The 19,272-nt window shown below is 44.1% G+C and overlaps 1 protein-coding gene across 2 annotated transcripts in view; it reads right to left on the bottom strand.

Moving 5' to 3' along the window:
- Positions 1-462: 462 nt before the first annotated feature.
- Positions 463-19,272, bottom strand: part of grin2db (glutamate receptor, ionotropic, N-methyl D-aspartate 2D, b) — an 83,500-nt gene continuing 64,690 nt past the window's right edge. For both annotated transcript variants that reach the window (XM_077574777.1, XM_077574778.1), the window contains 2 exons: positions 10,857-11,092; positions 463-10,227 (listed from right to left, as the gene is read on the bottom strand). In XM_077574777.1, the coding sequence (XP_077430903.1) occupies positions 7,030-10,227; positions 10,857-11,092 (3,434 nt within the window). In that variant the 3' untranslated portion in view covers positions 463-7,029. The remainder of the gene's footprint in view (positions 10,228-10,856; positions 11,093-19,272) is intronic.

Raw genomic sequence — 19,272 nt, 5'->3', positions numbered from 1 at the left:
CCATAATTAATGTGATAATTTCTTTTTTTTATTTTTTTACATACAATTAATACGTTTAAAACTATTTTTTTTCCACTTGCTGTCGACTGAAGATGACATCATTGATGATTGGTCGTTACCTACTTCCTCAGCACAGGTGATGTCATCTTCAGTCGACAGCAAGTAGTAATATTAGTTTTAAAAGTTATTAATTGTAAATGAAAAATAATGAAGTTATCAAAATAATTATGGAGGGAATATTAACTTTTTACTGCTGAAAATGACTCAATCATCCCTTTAACAAAATAAAATATAAATATTTCTTATTATCGATAGAATCTTAAAAAAAATATTTGATAGCTGCAGTCCTAACCAGGACATAGAAAAGCTACACACTCAAGTGAACACAAAACGCAAACTCCTCCACCACTTCCAAGTGCATTCTTGCCACACGAATGGAAGGAAACACAGCACCACAGGAAATAATTAAAGAGAATCATATTTTATGAAGCAATTCTCAAGAAGTAAGTGCAGCACTGACCCTCCAGCCCCACCCCGGAAAGACAATGTCAAATAAACTAACACATTTTGAATTAGGGCACAGACCAGACCAGTCTGGGCTAGGAGCAACATCATCACTCTACTAGAAACCTGTCTTAGCAACCCGTAAGTAGGCCTTTAGTGTTAGAGAGGTTACTAGAGCAGAACTTTGTACATTGCTGAAAACACATACACACACACACACACACACGCACACACACATACACACACACACACACACACACACACACACACACGCACGCTGGTTTCTGTGGGTAAATGTAGTGGGAAAGAGAAACTCAGAATGGCGAAAGATGTAACACCCTCGACCTGCTGAGTATTACCAGTGGCACTCCTATTATTTCCTTGATATAATTCACGGCCAATTCAGCCAATGAGGACCCTGTTTGAATTCCGGAGCACCACTCGTATCGCTTCCCAGGTCACGGGCCAAAAGATAGTGGACGAGCGAGATGGTGTGGCTGCGCCAAGGATCGCTTTCAAAGTCAGCCAGTTGACAAGCCTAATGTGCTAGGCTGGACTGGACCGCGCAAACGACGGTAAATCGGATCAATCGCGGCAAATTAGGACGACGGGCTAAATCAAAAGAGGAGCGAGTCAGTAAAAGGAATCCAAATTGAAAAGGACGTGCCTAAACAGAAAGTGACTGATAGTGACAGGCAGGACAGTGCGAAGCCGAACAGACTGCAAACGCAAGCGACAGACAGCACGAAACAAGCAGAACAGATGTCGTTCATCCTCAGGAGACGAAAATCTCCAAAGCAAATACGCAAAGACATTGTCTCGGCTGACTGCGATGCTGTTTTATTGCCTCCTAAATTATGAACGCCGCGTGTGCGGCGTGATCAGACCACTCGAGGTCGGCGATGAGGATCATTGGCTGAGTGCGGTCTGCATTGTGTGTTAAATATGCATGCTGGGCCAAAGCGTTTGTATGCATTTCACACAGCAACCGAGAGGGGAAATATACGACAGAAGCATGCTGCAGGAGGCTTTTTACGCAAGATTGGAGCACATGCAATATGCCTTAATGGCATGAAAGCTCTCAACATGCTACGTTCCACACATGCTGATCACTGCAAAAAGAACACAAGAAAAATAGCGTAAAATAAGAAAACGATTACTCCAAATAAGCAAAATTATCTATAATATTTGGAAAAATAAGAAAATAATACTAGGCCCTTATCAAACATAGTGGTCTTGAAAATAGTATTTTTAGACTAAAAACAAGTAATATTGACTTTTGTCAAGCTATAATCTATAGCACTTTTTTTTTAAAGTACGTATGGCAAACTTAGCCTGATGTCAACACACTGCAAAAAGGACAGTTGGAAATTTAAGATTTTTTTTTTTTAGTAAAATAAGAAAATTATTACTCCAAATAAGCAAAATTATCTGCCAACAGAACAAGAATTTTTTACTTAAATTTACCTGTAAGATTTTTCAAAAATAAGAAAAATAATACTAGGCCCATATGAACCACAAGAAAAATTCTTACAATAAAGAGCTACATTGCGCTTTTAGATTATGCAAAATCTTAAAATAAGAAAATTCACCTTATGAAACCTCTGTTCAGGGCCTTTGATGTTGGTTAGCCATCTTAAAATGTGGAAAATGTTTGTTTTAAGCCTCAAAGTACTTAAAACCGGCCGCTAAGACTCAATGCCAAGACGGATCGATCAAATAAGATATGCAATAATTATGTTAAAATAAGCAGAATGATCTTGTCTGACAATCGTATTTTAAGTAAAAATAACTTGTCAGAGCAAAAGAAGCAAATTTAGGTTAAATTTAAGACATTATCTAATCTTACTTAAGATTTCAGTTTTTGCAGCGTATATCAATGACATGAAACACACCAAAGATGCAAGGATTAGAAGATGAGAATGATAGAAACATTTATCATCGCCACCGGTCCAGTCCAGATCAGATCAGCAGAGACAGCCGCAGACGTGTCGGCGCCGTTCTAGCGAGAGCTTGTGAGATTTTTTTTTCCTCTTTCGCCTGCCGTCCAGCACTGAGCCGAGCACGGCGGATCTTTGATCAGCGCTTTGGGGGGAAGTAAAGGACTTTATGCTATATTACCCAGCAGGCACCAGGTGGTGGCGGTGCAGAGGACACCATGGCAACGCCATGAAAATGCCATGGCAACACCATAGCAACTGTGGCCTCGTTCGCTCGCTGGTGGTGTGGTTACAGCCCAGACTTGCTACAGTGGCGCGGTCGTCGGATACACACTTCACTCACATCATTAATAGTAACAAGGTTATTCCATATAGCAATGAACAGATCATCATCAACAATCAGTCAAAAGGAGCAAGAACACAGTATCTACTGGTCTCTGTTTTTGCTAGGTGAGAGATGGAGGAATGACCAGGAAAGGCAAGTTGCTAGCGGCGGCTGATGTCTGTCTGAGTAACCAAAATTGAGATGCGCTAGCTTTCTGCCGGAGCCCAAACGAGTGGAGAATGTCCATGGCTTGCTAATAAAACAGGATAGCAAAAGAGACCGCAGACTGTGCCAAAGAACAGAGTGATGTGGGGGAGGGGGAGCATCGAGTGTCAGAAAGTAATTCTAGGTAGTACGAGAGGAGTGACAGACCAATAGCTGTGGTAGATACAGATGAAAAGCGAGTTTAGACTTTTACTTGTCTTTTTTGTCACAGGCACTAATGTCTTCACAGTCATATAGGAGGAATCAAAATTCAAAAATGATTTCAGGTTCTAGTTTTGCAACAAAGCTAAAACATTTAAAACTATTTCATCTAACACTTCCTCCAAATATACCAAACTTAACTAATATATATACCTGTGTATGTATATATATATATATGTATATATTTATTTGTACATATATATTCCTTGATAAATGATAGAATTCAAATGATCTGAATACAGTAAAATATCTCAGTTAGATCACAGTATAACATGGTACATTCTCAAAAACATAGTATATTTTAATATATTCATTTTTTTCCCCTTCAGCATAAAAGAAAAATTATAAAAAAGGAGCAAAAATATTTTCAGAGACACTTCTGTTCATGCAGTCACAGACTTAAGAATTAGCGCCTCATTTGAAATCAATACCGCTCAATGTCATAGCAGGTTTAAGCCCTGTTTTGTTGTTGTTTGAATATGACTGTCGGATACACAGCCAAAGTGGTGCAGTGGTTCTCAGTGTTGGGATGAAGCAGAAAGCAGGCTCAGTACCACATCAAAAAGGCGGCTTCCTTTGCTCCTAATCGAACAACACAACTCTCCCACCACAAATCTTTCAGATTCAATTCAGTTCAACATGCACTAATTCACGGGGCCGTTTTAAAGGGTGGGAATGGCAAAAGGAGATCTCTGTTATGATTGATATTTAGTTTTTCTTGAAATTGCCCCACACAGACGAGGAAAGTAAAAAAAAAGAAAGAAAAGCAATCCATGTGCAGATAAAAGATAGTTTGCCTTCAGTGAAAGGCAATGGAGTTCAAGGAGGGGGAATTGAGAAGGTCGACTAAGCCTTCGATCTGTGACAACATGCACAAATATAACGCACAGTCCCTCATACAGCAAGTCAACCCCCCGGGGCCATTATCAACAGCATCCAAAAAGCTACAAAGTCTAAAAGTAGATGTACTTTTGCTACATCGTGACAAAGCTACATTCAACTACAGTAGAAGAAGAGCTGGGCTGTGGCTGGTCTTAGTGTGAGAGATTAGGCAAACACCTTGGGCCTGATGAAAATGGAATCTGTCAACTGCAATGCTGGCAACACTGGCACCGTTTACACAGTGGATGGCTTCTGGAGCGGCTCACAAAGAAACGGTGCTACACAAAAAGCATTTCCGAGGTGTACTGCTCAGTCGCAGCCACGCACCGCTGCCTCCGTGTAGTTAAAAATCACACCCGACCAAATTGGACGAGACCAGTGGTTCTTGGCCTTGTTGGAGATACTGAACCCTACCAGTTTCCGATTCGCATTCACCGAACCCTTCTTTATTGACAAATAATATGATTTCGTTTTTTCAAGACAAACCGGTAGGTATAGGGTTTACTGGTGAACGAAATGAAGAGGGAGAGTAGCCTCTTCATCGAATCTGGCTCTCTTTTCCTTGAATTCAGAAAGTATTGTGTTAAGGAAGGAAGTGTTCCTTTTAGTTTTGCTGGACTCGAATTACTCAACTTGGCATGGTTAGGATGCTGACTCCCATCACTCAACTCTATATTTTGTGGACTTTAAAACAACCGCCGCTGTTTTCCTCAGATGGAAGCCAGGATCAGCAGATACAATGAAAACAGCAAGGGCCCCAGAATTGAACCCCGTGGAACACCATAAGTTCCATTATTCCATTATTCTTTCATATTGCACACATTTGTCCAACCACATTTTTTGGGGGGGGGGTTGAATAGTTAGCATGAAGGGATTACAATAATAAAGAAATCGCATGATGTACCATCACAACTGCCACAAGACTACGGAGTGCACCAAATTCCCTGCAGCACACATCGGTCAAGCAATGCAGTGTGAACACCTACAGCCAATGATGGCCAAGCGGGGCGTATCTTCACGAATCATTTAAGTCGGGTGTGTGTCTTGAACGCCGCTGAACCCCTGAGACTGATTTATCGAACCCAGGTTAAGAACCACTGGAGTAAACCCACTGGAAAGTAAATGACAGATGCAGAATGTCTGAGCCCAGCTGATAAAAATATTCCATTTGAAATGTTTCCGCTGCGGCATCCCTGTCACATTGAAGGTGGGAATATTGCTCAGTTATACAGTCTTACATAACTACGGTTATGACTGACTGTATCCGGTGACGTGCCAGCCACTGAATGTGTGCCTCAAACCGTTCACAGTATATCTTTCAGCCTAATTTCCCAAACGGAAGCTGAAATCAAAGATAATTATTCAACAAAATGGGTATGTTATATTTGGATCCTCAGTGATAATAAATTACTTCAGCAAATAACATGACCTGTGGATTGTGCAGTTACAACTGTTGCACATATGCCCGAAAAATACACAGAATAATTGTGCTTAATGTATTCCATCTCTAAAATCTGGCTGGATAACAGTGTTGATGTCGTAATATCTAAGGAGAGCTTTTTTTTTTTTTAATGCATTGCACTTTCCAGTTCTTCATCTTGCCAATGGCCACCTTTGTAAAAACAATAAGCAGCGGCGCACCTCCAGCTGTCTATTATGTAAATTCAGATATTAAACACACCATAATTCCACAATTGTCTCCAAAGCTTACTTGGATATTATGCAGCCATCTAGTGCCAATTACAAATACTGCACCAATCATCCCCTTGATCCGATTATAGGATGGTGTGTTGTGAAATAAATAACGTAGCATTTTCACCGTGAGAAAAAATGATGTGAAAACTAATCTCACTTAAAAGCTTTAGTGGGGATATTTGGCACAACAATGGAATCATTCCCACTTCCAACACGAGCCACATCCAGCCTCCTCTTGCTCAAAACACTAACCAAGTGAGAGAAATACATTCATAACATAAAATAAGACTGGAGATAAAAGACAGGGTAAAGAAAAAAAAACAGTAGAAAGAAAATAAAGAAGTTGCTACATGTCTTTTTTTGTTCTTCTTTCCCTTTTAAATATTTTTTGTTCAAATACTCTCAGTTTCCCAGTTCTGGTTGGACCAAAAACTCCGACACGGAGGCATGGATCCTGTACAGTCCAACTAGTTTCTAATAAAACATGACATCACATAGAGTAGGTGGTGGTAGGGGTAGAGCTAGATGGGTCTGATGGTGTTGCAAGGTCAAAGAGTACATCAGTAGCATTGTCCTCACTGCTCAGTGAAAGGTGATCAGCCTGACAGAGTGCATGAGAGGTGACTGAATTGCTTTTCATATCAATCGATTTACAAAAGCAAAGAAGAGGGGCCCATTTTGTCACCTTCGAGAAGCAGTCCACTTTTCGTGTTGAAAAACGCCATAAAGGAGCGCATGTCCCTTTGAAACCACCAAATTGTTCTCAAAGCCAGAGGGAGGGAGACGTTTTGAGCATACGACACATTTTGCGAGTGTGTGTGCTCGTGTGTACAAATATGACATCATTACTCACGGGTTGGAGACTTCAACTTATCCATAGCTGTGACCCGGAGAGGGCAGGAGAACCGAGGATGACATCACAAAGCTCAACTCTGAGCGAAGGAGGACTTCTGGAGCTGTTGTCCCCGGTGATGCGGCCTCGACTTCGCTCTCGTGGTCATGGGAACCATCCAAGGGGGTGTAGCTTAACCTGGTGTGGCGTCTCACCGTTGCCCTTACTAGAACGCGTACAAGGGAGCGGGTGGCGGCGGTGTGAGCATTGGGACCACAGTCCACGGCAGTTCCCGCTGTGATGGCCGCCAACTGATGACCGATGGTTACCAAGGCGGCCATGTCTCTGGATCCAGCTACCACGGCACCATGGTGCTCTACAACAGAGGGGCTCGCTGCTACGTCTCCCTCTCTCCTCTCCCCCTGTCATACCTCACTCTCCAGACTAGAGAAGTGAGCTGACCCTCGACGCGAGCACAGACTTTTGGCTTTAAGTGGCAGGTGAGGTGAGTAGAACCTTCGTGGCTGTGGCACAGAACGGAGTCTCTGGTACTGGAGTTTGGCACTGGACGAAGCCTGAATCTGGCTCGGGCCAGCCATCCCTACTCCTGCTGGAGGTGAGACCGAAGATGAGGAGGGCGGAGGCGGGATAGGCATTGGGAGGGTAGTGGGAGAAAGAGATGGCTGCTGAGGTGGTGATGGTGGAGGTTGAGGTGTTAGGTCGGTGGGCTGTGTGCTGAGGTTAGATTGGCTGCCTGATTTGGCCTGACTTGGGTCTGATTTGGGAGGAAGAGGTTTGGGCCGAGAGCCCCCGCTGAAACTGTGGCAGTGGGGGAGAAGCTCTTCCTGGCTATGCGATAGTGAGGTGGGTCGCCTTTTGGGATGGGAGGCGTGTGATCGGCTGTGAGGATGTGGGTAGGGATGGGGATGCGGGTAAAGGCTACAAGAACACATGGTGGCCCGTCGAGCTTCCTCCCGTCTGTCCCTAGCTTGCCTCTTACTTTTCCTTCCTCCGGACTTCCATTTTTTCTCTCCCTTAATAGGGATCTTGTCCATAGACCAGTATCTCCTAGGCGGAGGGAACGCTGAGGGGGGCGGTGGCCACTGTGATCCCAGTCCACCACTCCCTCCTCCTGATTCCCAACCTACACCTGCCCCTGAACTCCAAAAATCAGTACCAATCCATCCCTCTGCTCTAGTTCCAAGCAACGAATCATCCCGACTGTTAATACTGCCTCCTCTCTCTCTGGAGGGGTACGTGCCAAAAAACCACCCTCCACCGCCTATCCCCCCTATCCCAGAGCTGTTCCCCGCACCTCCCTCCCAGTACCTTTCAAAACGTCCAAACTCCCCTGATGAGCCTTCATCTGAGTAACTGTCTTCTGCCCTTCTTTCTATCCTATCTCTCTCTGTTTCAGACACTGCTCCCCGGCCTGCCCTCCTTCCTCTCTCGCCCGCCCGCTGCCTAATTCTTACCCTATCCTCCTCTTCCTCATCGTCGTCGTCATCATCATCATCATCATCATCGGAGTCCCACTCTTGTAAAGAAAGCCCCTCTCTGGTCTGTGCTTTCTCTTTTTCAAAAGGCATCAACAAAGGACGCCTCTCTCCTCCCCTACCACCATCATCCCTATCTATTCCTCCACTTCTCCGTCGCTTGCTGGATGGGAGGAAGGGGTGCAAGGATGTGGGGGGAGCGTTTGAGTCATCCCCTCTTCCATTCACCCAAAATTTGACTGATGCAGGGAGTTTGTTCAGATTGGGGTAGCGCTTGCTGGGGGTGCGGTGTCTGGAATGAGTATGCGATGATTTGGAATGCCTTTCTCTACTTCTCCCACTGTCCTCTCCTTCCCTGTCACTGCCCTCCTCTCCTCCATCTCGTCCCACTCTCTCCCGCTCTCCTTCCCACGAATCCCGCCGCTTCTCTCCAAATGTATTCCGATACTGGGCAGAAAAAGAAGAGTAGTTCTGTATTCCCGCTTCCCTCTCTCCTTCCACCTCTGCTTCCCTCTCTGGCTCTATATCGCCGTCTTCTGGCTCTGATCTTTTCCCCCCGGTAGATTTCTTCCTTTTCTTTGTCTTGAGTGCCTTTTTCTTCTTCTTTTTCACTTTCCGTCGTTTCCTTTCTCTCTCACGTTCTCTTTCCCTTTCTTCCCTTTTCTTTTTCTTTTTGATCTTTTTCTTTTTCTTCTTCTCCTTCTCTTTCCTTCTCTTCTTCTCTCGTTTTTGCCTCTCAGCATCTCCCCCAGCTCCACTCTTTTCTCTCTCACTCCAGCTTGCCCACCAGTCTTGAAGTTGAGACAGTTGGCTGCCCCCCCTCTCTCTTTCACGTTGTCTGTCACCCCAGGATGTGCGTGGTTTCCTGGGGGGTATAGGTGGGGGCAAGCGCCCGTGGCTCAAGGATCGAGGCCGAATGGTTGAGCGTTCCCTCTCTCGCCCCCTCCCGAGGAGAAGGCTCGACTCTTCTGTCAGCTCCTCATCATCGTCATCATCCTCTTCATCAAGTCCTCCGGCCCTGTCCCGTGTGCTCCTTGAGGAGCTATAAGAGTATGTAGGGGAGGTGGAGCGAGAAGAAGAGGCCGACGACGACGTGGATGTTGAAGACGTGGTCGACGAAGAAGATGAGGACGACGTATAGTGCAAGGATGCTGATGGTGAGGGAGGGGTGTAGGAGGGGCTGAGTGGTACTGGCACTGGAAGTGAGAGTGGGGGAGAAAGGGGGCGTGCCCTCCTTACTCCACCCTCCCTCACTCCATCTCGTGCCTCTACCCTCCGCCCCAGGGGCAGAATGTTCTCATAAAGCGGCCCTCCAGGTTCTTTGGGCTTCTTGGGCCTTCTCCTTCTCCAAAAGGACGAGGGCAGAGGGGGAGAAGGGTGTGGCAGTGGGGGTGTAGGAGGCAGAGGGGCTTGACTCTTGGGAGGCAGTCTCGGAGTTCCAAGAGGTTTAACAGCCACTTTCCCCTGACCTCCGCTGCCACCACCCACCACCCTCTTCCCTACCCCATGGTCCATGCCCTTCTCTGAGTAGAAGGCCACACTGGCTGGAGGGGGCTGGGGGTGGCCCCTTGGCATAGTCTTGGGGGTCTGGGACCCTGCCTGCTGCTCCATGCAGGGCCCCAGTCCCTCAGGGTCAATGGGACCATAGTATCTTTTATAACCATCAAGTCCCCCACCTCCTCCAGCAGATGAAGCCCAGTTTGGTGGGACTTTTTGAGCGAAAGGTCCCATGTCAGGAACACCCCCCCTTACAGCCCTCGGGTTGGTGGCTGTTGCAGATTTAGGCAGTCTCCAGCGATCCACCACAGCCAGTCTACGATCTGGCCGCGGCAGGAAGGTGGAGCACGGGAGGGGTGCACCAGCAATGGGGGTGCTGGAAGGACCCACTGCTGTTCCTGAATGCACCACGGTGGGAGGAGAGCCGGGTAGAGGCGTCTTGTAGACCGACTGCGGTTGTTGCTGTGGTGGTTGCTGCTGTTGCGCTATAGCAATGGCCGGGCTGGTCATTGACGTTGAAATAACGTGTGGTTGGGATGGGACGGGAACCATTGCTGTATGGTGATGAGTCAATGATTTAGCACCCCCTGGTGCGGTTTCATCTTCAAAGCTACAGCAGCTATACATGCCCTGAGGAAAAGAGAATACAAATATGAGATACAGTCACAAAATCCGAGTTCAATCCGTAGCATGAAAAAACATATTACCATATGAGAGTGATAGGCATACTAAAAAAAGGCTTCAGAAGATAGCTAGATCACTATTAGATAAGCAACCGTTACCATTTGGCTGTTTGGTTCTTGATTAACGATCATTCATGTATACATAAGCTATAATCATTACAACTTGGCAAGGAAATTTTTATCTCTGAGGATATAATCACATGCATATGGTGTGAGACTGTTCCGTCAAGGTCACTGTCAAACGAACAGGATATCCCGGCTGCGAGCAGAATTGAATTTCAATTAATCTCTTCAATTGACTGCGTGGAATTGAATTGACCCCAGACCTCACACTTTCAAACGCTCCCAACTCTGTTACAGATACGGGCAGGAACAGACACACGTGTTTGCATGGAATTATTCAGAAATAGTTTACGTCTATATTTGGTGTCCTGACATTGAGCAATAATTATAGGGAGACTAATTCAATGGTTTGATTCAGAGGCGGAACTCTCTCACAGTGAGAGTGGGAAATTCTAAGAAAACTAATGATAATTGCTAGTGTGCAAAATCACAACATACTTTTAAAAGACTTACCCTGCTGATGGCTAGGAGGAAATCCAGTTTGCCTGAGCTGGTGGCCATGCAATGGCGCAACTTCCAGTAGACCAAATGCTCCCAGGCAAACACCAGTAGGCTGAGGCCCATAGCCACCAGAAGCATGTAGAAGACCCCAGCCATGTTGTCAATATCTAGCTTACTGCTCATCACCTCAATTTTGTCATTATGGCAGATACCTGACAGCCAAAGGCGCTCCAGCATTTCAATTTCATCTGCAAAGGGCACAAGTGGGAGGGGGGGGGTTGGGGAAAAAGCAAGATGAGAAGGGGAAACCGTTGAGGTTGAGATAGATAGAGATAGATAGACAGAAAGAGACAGAGTTACAGACAAAAGGGTTTATGCTAAGCAGTGTTTCCGCAGTATTATCCACCGTGACTTCATGAGGTCAGGGGTCAAAAACACAAAACAAGGTATGCCCCCCCCCCCCCAAAAAAAAAAAAACACAAAGAGAAAGGTCACTCAGAGAGACTCCAAAACAATGAAGTGGCTCAGGAAGTTAAATGACACCGACAACCTAATCTCAACATAGTAAGCAAAAGCAAATGAAGAGAGGATGAGAAAGGGAGGCCAGGGAGCCCCACAGTGATGGTTGGATCGGCAAAACAAGCATGGAATACAAGGTGAGGCGTAATGAGAGAGTCCGAAAGAATGTTTATTAAGGTGGCGAGCGAGCGGCATTCTTTCTCGGTCCACTCACACGTCAGGTGAAATGAGACAAACAGACACGGAGGACGAGAGGCAGAGATTGTGTCATAATGACAAACAGCGGGAACACTCCACAAGCCTGAAGGTGATGACTGCAAAAGGAAGAGGATGATCGTGAAGAAAGAGCTGAAACAGGCAGAAGGGGAAGATCATAATCATTTAATTGTGCTGGTAGGATGGTCAGAATCGCCATCAAGGTGGGAAGCTCCGAGATTTCCATCAGTTAACCTGCCAGCAATCAGGCAGGACCGCTTTACCTCAAACACGGAATTTTCATTAATGAGCTCAGCGACCTAACATATCTTAACCGCCCTGCCAACCTATGATTGGCTGCCAGGGTTGCTGGTGTAACCATAGTGATGGCTCGCCAGAAGATGTAGCGTATGATTCATGATAGAAACAAAGAGGCGTTCTGACCAACATAGCTCGTAATGAGAGCTTTCTGTGACACTAATGGCAGCGGCGCTGAAAATAAATAAATAAATACGTGAAGTTTGCAGTTTGTTGCACATTAGAAGCCACAATTCCAAGTCAAATGGTCAAGTCATGCTGCCTCTTTGAACGCTACACTGGCCTGTGAAAAGCTTTCCAATGGCGCCATCATTATCTTTGCTTGCGTGGCTCACATGAAGCAGGGCTCAGTCATCTGAGTGATGTGGGAAACGCGTCTCCCGTAGAACATCATTAGCACGCCAACAGATGGACACACTGCAGCTCAATGGCAGGTAACAAGTCACCATTTCGGATTCGCCTCCTGAACACATTTTGCACATTCCAAAACACAAATTCCTTGTTTGAACCGCACACTTAAACCCTAATGGGGAAAATGCATCTGCGTCATTTACCTTCAATGTGGTTATTTCCAGACATGAACCCATAGTGAGCAAAATAGTGCTTTAGCGTCCGACACCTCATAGAACCTACGCTGAATCCTTTCGCTAAACTCTAATTCTCATCCCCCGGATTCCCTGCCGTTTGACTTCCAGCGACTCATCTTGTGTGTCTTTGTCGCCGTCTTTCCTCTCGCTTTGCCTGCTCGTTGCCACCTTTGGACCTTTGTGATGGCAGCTGTCGCTGCCTTTCAGTCGCAGCCAGCCCGGGTCTGCCAAATCTGACAGGTGTGTCAAATTCACACTCCACCTCTATCGTTGCTGGCGGGTCAGGTCAGGTAGAGCTGGCACAATGCGCCAAGTTGGATCGCACCCACAAATGGGCTCACAAAGGTGGGTTCACAAAGACTTTCAACACATCTCGTGTCGGTTTTTGGTATGAGCAATATTTGCGGCCGCACGAAGTGGCATTTCTGGGGGAGGGGCAAAGTGGCCAAAAAGATAAGAGTAAATGCTTTGTGAAATGCTTTTGAATTTGTGTTACCGTCTCATGTCAATCTGTAGAAGAGAAGGTGGATGTGGTGGTCATTCTTGGGAAATGATGGGAAATAGGGGGAAAGGTCAGAACTATCAGGTGAGCAATTTCAAAAGAAAAGGAAAGAGTATGCAGGTATGAAGACAGCTGTATTTATAATGACTATGGTATGTTGTCATTTTATGAGGAAAGAATGGGTTCCAACTTGAAATCGTAAATAACCTCTCATGGAACATTTATTAGCATGATGCCTTGTTTCTAAGCCTCTTGCCAAGATGCTTGATTGATTGCAGCAGATTAGTGGTGCGCGGTAAAAACAGCATATTCAATAGGAGTCACGAATTTGGTACTTGGACCCTACCGGCCAACCGTGGTAACCCATATTCATTACATCTTTAAATCTCCCTCGCCACTGCTCAGTGAGACAGAAAGAGTCCAAGAGAAAGTGGAAATAGACCTCCATGAAATGTTGTATGTTAATAATATTCACTTTATTTTTGTGTTCTTCAGGAAGTGAGCAATTGATGTCAACATTTGGACACATTTATATTATTGATATCAGCCTGTTGCAGAGCTGCTAAACCGCTCATACTTCGTTATGCCTGCGTTACCTCACTTTTTTTTTTTGCTGTTTGTATCAGGGAATGCTAAGTGCCCACTATTTTGTGACGTCTCCGCTACCTACGAGCTACCGCTGGCTAGCTTAAGTGGCTAAACACGATGCTGAGCTTCTGAGGCGAAAGTTCGCCTAACGTAAGTCACTAATCAACCCCCCCCCAATGGTAGCAAAAAAACTACGCTTTTGTATTGTCACAAAGGGAGGATGAGTACAGATGCTCCCCTACTTACGAACATTCGAGTTACGAACAACGGTACATACGAACATGTCTGTCCTCTCATGATATAAAATCCTCCTCTTCCTCCTCCTCCTCCTCCTCCTCCATCAAATCCTTAAGCATCGAGTATATCTTCCAAAAGTAAGTTAAACTTCATTTTATTTATCTTATTACGTACATGTACATACTGTGTGTGTCTCTCGCTCTCTCTCTCTAACATTCATAGTACAGTACTGTACGTATTCTCTTTAAACATAAATTATAATACAAAATATAGCACTGAAGCAACTTACGAACAAATTCACCTTGCGAACGATCGCTCGGAACGTAACTCGTTCGTAAGTTGGGGAGCGTCAGTATTAAGGAAAATGATGGCAAAGCCATGCTAATTGCTAAGCTATCGAAACGTAGTTGCGAAATACAGAAATAATTGATTGTGTGATACAGCGCACGTCACATATCGTAGGTCTGACTGGAACTGCATCGTAGCGGAGAGTAACCAACTTTGAACAGCATAGCGAAATGGAGCATTATTTTTGGGAAGAGCAGTGTGGACAGTAGAAAAGGTCATGTACTTTATAGTAAGCATTAGTTTTTTTTTTTCGCAATTAATTTATTGGTTAGGAGGATTTTAGAGGCGTTTCAAGTGCTCATTCCACATTTTAAGGCGAAAATTCCACAAAGACAACAGCCACTTGTCACGGGGCTATTCTTAATTTTTCAATGAACCAAGTACAGAAAACCTTGGAAAATGAACGTAAATAAGTTTTTTTTTTTTCACTGAAACTAGTCTGAGACATGCTTGTCATAATTGTGTGGCTAAATTACCATTACGTATTGGATTGTGCAGATTTTAAAGTTGAATACATTCAACAGGGATGTGATTTGACCAAAGTGAAATTATCTGAAAATTTAGCCGGGGTTCTGGGGGCTAGGTCCAGGGCAGTGCCCAGTGGGGGGGGGGGGGGGGGGGGGGGGGTGGGGGGGGGGGGGGGGGGTGGAGAGGGGGGGGGGGAGCATGAACAAATAATTATATCATGACCAAATGAAAAGTAACTCATATTAGAGCATACCACAAATGTCTTTGTTATAGCAGAAGATGTTATCTGTCGGAGTCATGTGCATACACAATGAACTACTAAAAAAAAAAAAAAAAAAAAAAAAAAAAAAATCGATTTTTTTTGGGGGGGGGGGGGATAAAAAAAGCGGAATTCCGCGAATTAGCGGAAAAATCACATCCCTGATTCAAATATTCAGCTTTGTTTGAATATGTTGCTACAACATGCAACACTTTGCTCAACGCTAACTACATTTACAAGGCAAACCAAGCTCATAACCAGACACAGTCGAGCACTGTTCACACTGACATCAGTCTTAAATTATTAAGTGCGCACCTACTATACAATGCACTGACTTCTCTTGTAATAAATTTCCCTTAACAGACATTTGTGGTCTGTTTTAAGGTAAAACAGATAACAATGACATTCATTGGTTGCAATTGGACAGCGTCTGCGAGAAACCCGACACACCCGCAGAGGACCGAAGCAGAGGAGAGCAGAAAAGGTCGCACCTGAGACCTGCTTGCTCTTTGACAACAGTACACCACGGCGTTGCCCTTGTTCGCACCAGTGTTCCTAAATCAATTTTCTTGTAACGTGCAAGCGCATGCCAGCTGGAACTAATTATCATAAGTAAACATCCTCCTGTTCCCTACAAAAGGACAAAAGGGTCAAAGTCTTGTTCCAATGCCCCGTCTGAGCTCTCTGCGAGAAGGAAGGCTTGAGTTCAGAGGTTTAAACCCATCTTGTGTTGGACCAATAAATAATAGTGTTTTTTTTTTTCTCCTTTTTATAATGGCGAATAAAGAATTGCAATTTTAATCCACTAATGCACGAAATACATCCGAGAACACAGTTTATTGCAAGGATGGGCTTACTTTAACTCTTTTGTGAGTTAAAGTAAGCTGCTCGGAGTTCATAAAGAAAACATCGCTGAATGCCACCATGTTAAGCCCAACTGCCGGTGAATAGACCCAATTATTTGGCAAGAGAATTGTTTTTGTGTGTCGCCACGCTTGCACACTTCGCTGCTATGCGCCAGATGCGGCATGTTGCCAAACATGTCCAGAGAGGCCGACCGAGCTCCTCCGCAGATGTGCAGAAAACCGTGACCCAAACAATTGTGTGCTATAATCACAACATGTCAAATACCTTGATATGAAGCCGCTGAAAAACAGCCAGCCAGCAAAAAAGCTCAGTTTCCACCGCTTTTTAGTACTTACTTATTGGATAACATATAGCGGGAATAAAAAAAAAAAGAAAAGTTTTGAAAAATGGAAATAGGGCTGACAAGAGTGCACAGTCTGCATTTCTATTAGGAAACGAGATGGAGCGAGATCAATAGACGGCGTGCTCCCGAGGCAGCAATAGGGAGATCAAAAACACTTTTGGGTTGACAAAGCAAAGCTCAGCTTGTAAAATGATACAGCACGCTACGGCGATGATGTAACCCTGTGACATGTATTAGCCCAGCTGAAGGTGCGACACAAGAGTTGGGATGCCGCCTTTGAGGGTTCCTTTCCTCCACATCACAGCAAGGTAATCCGCTCCCTTAGTAATCTACTCCCAAAAAACCTCCGTCTAATTCCACAGCACCCTGAGAGTTGATGCGTCCAATGCAGATAAGCGCTGCTTCATGCTGAAACACGGCAAGAAAATTACTTCATGTAACAAGTCACAAGGGATGGGAAAAATTGTCAATTAATTGATCGTGAAAAATGGAGCTAGTTGTGTCGAATTGATTCTTGTTTGATGAGTCTTGATTTTGGATAGAATAAGTGTTGATTCAGTCAGTTTCAACTTGTTTGTTGCATGAAGAATAACATTGGATAAAACCGGGGCAGACTGCATTATCAAAAGCAATATTTTTCCATAGTCAATATAGTCAAATGACACACATAGCCTAGTAGAATATTACGTTTAAAAATCAGACACTGAGGCACAATTGTAAGATCATTTTAAAGATACAGTGTTTTATTTAGTGCCATCTAGTGGTGAACTAATAAAATGCAACGATTATGAAGCATGCTACAGTGTCTCAGACAGACCTCACTTCCTAAGCCTACCTCTTTTCAATTACTACCAATGATTATTTGGAGTGAGGGAGCAAGCACGCAAGCAACCCGGCGAGGAGGAGCTAGCATGAGCGGCAAGCAAGAACTCACTGGAGTGGCTAGCAAGAACTAGCTGGAGCAGCTAGCAAGAGCGGCTAGCGGGAGAAGCTAGCAAGGCAGAGGGAGAGGAGCTGCGGGAGCCCGAATTACCACCAGAGGCTAACTACGTTCGCCAAGTTCTTCTCCTTTGGGTATCCGTAAGAAAGATGGCAGCAAACCGTCAGCCACCTGTAAAGCACGGCGTGACCTATGTAATAGAATTAGCAATTACAAGACATACGATTATATATATTTTAAAAAAATGTCCGTTGATGTGATATGACTTATTTTTTTGCATATTATTGAAACGAATACAAAGTTTTCTAAAATTGATTTATTAGTTCACCACTAGATGGCGGTAAATACACACTGTCTCTTAAAGGTAACAAGGCATAAAAAGGAAAAAATTGCCATCTTTTGCAAGCAGATAGTGAAAAAAGTTGTTAAAAGGTTTTATAAAGTCTGCGCCTTAGCAGAAATAATTCAAAAGTTTAGTTTTCAGTGATTCAAAACAATGTTAGCATTTTTGAGAGAGCCAGCAACGCCTGCATGTCAAGGCTGTCTGCGCGCAGTTTTTCTCCTCTCCTGGTCCAGCTATTCAGCGGCAGACGCCAGCCTTATTTAATAGATCTTGGCACCAAATTGGCACTATCAGTGTGTAAGCAGCTAAAGTGTCTGCATGCCAGAAACAACTAAAGGGCTTTGTCCGCTACGCCATAAGCAAAGCTGATTTTGAGCCCTCGAAAAAGCCAAGCAATCGGCATCCAATTGTGACAATAAATGTGTGTGGTGGACAATGTAAAATGATAATCAAGCATTAGTGTGCTGATTGCAAAACTGATTTTCTCTATTGGACACACAAGATGCCTCCCATAATCCCAAATACAGTTTGCGCAGCAGACAAAGAGTATTCTAATAATGATTCCATTGTTAACAAATTGTCATGTTCTAAATTTTCCTCTTTAATTTTTATGTTAACTAGTTATAAGCATTGGACTACATTTTTCTAAGCCGAAAGGAAAAGAAGGAGAGTTCTGAAGCACCAGTCGTATTGAGCAGAGAAATGCTGACTGGAGGCGGTGGGTCAATATCACTGCAAAGTGCCTTTGGTGTCCTCCACAAAATCACTCAGTCATCATGAAAATGTAGTGCAATAATGAAACCTGGAGGTCTTACTACAAGTTGTCAAATATTTGCACACTTACAAGTTCAATAAGTGCCTTAAAATGTGCTTCCTTCATTTTTCAAGAAGTAGTTTTGAACCCCCTATTTAATACTTCACAAAAGCAAATGGCTGAGATTATTTTATTTTTCCAAACGCTTTTTCAAAGATCTTAGAGCCATGAGTGATGCCATAAATGAAACGATAGCTGACTTGAAGTTATGTAGGGGAATGGGAAGAAATGGATCTGCATACAAACGTACCTTTATGTCTGACTGATACATTCTACACCAAAGCATTCCATTATCCTTTTTTAACAAAACATCTCGACTCAAATGTAAACAATCTAAATAAATATTGACTAAAAACATCCAGACTTGCAATCTTGAAGTGACATATGTCAACAATTTGACAGTTTTGTGTTCAAGAATGTTAATCGATTTGTTCTCAAGCTATTTTCAACACTTTTAGTTGGTTGGTAATGAGTAAAAAGATGGGGGACAAACAAACAGTATCGGTTAAAAATAAAAATAAAAAATACCAAATTTGGGCATATGAGGCTTCTGTCCAACAGACAACGGTGACAATAGCTCAAAGTCTCAAGTTGTTTTTATGGACAACAAATTGGTTGCTACTGAATCAAGAGCGCCTCTGCTGGTGGCAGCCAAGTACTGCACCCCACTTGTAAGCAAACACGCAACAATGAATTCCACATTAACGATACCATCATCTGACGGAATATTTGATGATTATTCTCATTCCTAATCACCCGTGTCGCATTGTCTTGGACTTTCTTTCATCATTTTTGTCCTTAGACTCCCTGTCGATGTCAGTGTCAGCTAATCTGTAACAAGTGTAAAATCACCACTCAAGTCGCGATGATCCTTTTCGACACGGACTCACAAAGATAAATTCGTTTTTTGTACCCTCCCGAGCAGGGAAAGCGCATTGAAATTCAGAACACAAAAACGGAGGGAGGCCCGTGTTCCCGTGTACCGAGAAAAAAAAAAAAAGTGTTACTCAAGCAATCTTTTAAATGGACAATCATATTCCTCTTGGTGCCATTCCCTGTTTTATTTCCCACTCACAGCCAGACAGTAAAGAGACCTTTTA

The sequence above is a fragment of the Vanacampus margaritifer genome, chromosome 9 (genome assembly GCF_051991255.1).
Source record: "Vanacampus margaritifer isolate UIUO_Vmar chromosome 9, RoL_Vmar_1.0, whole genome shotgun sequence".
In the NCBI taxonomy this organism is placed as follows: Eukaryota; Metazoa; Chordata; class Actinopteri; order Syngnathiformes; family Syngnathidae; genus Vanacampus; species Vanacampus margaritifer.
The sequence above is the reverse complement of the archived record's forward strand: the minus strand, read 5'-3'. Positions and strand labels throughout refer to the sequence as shown.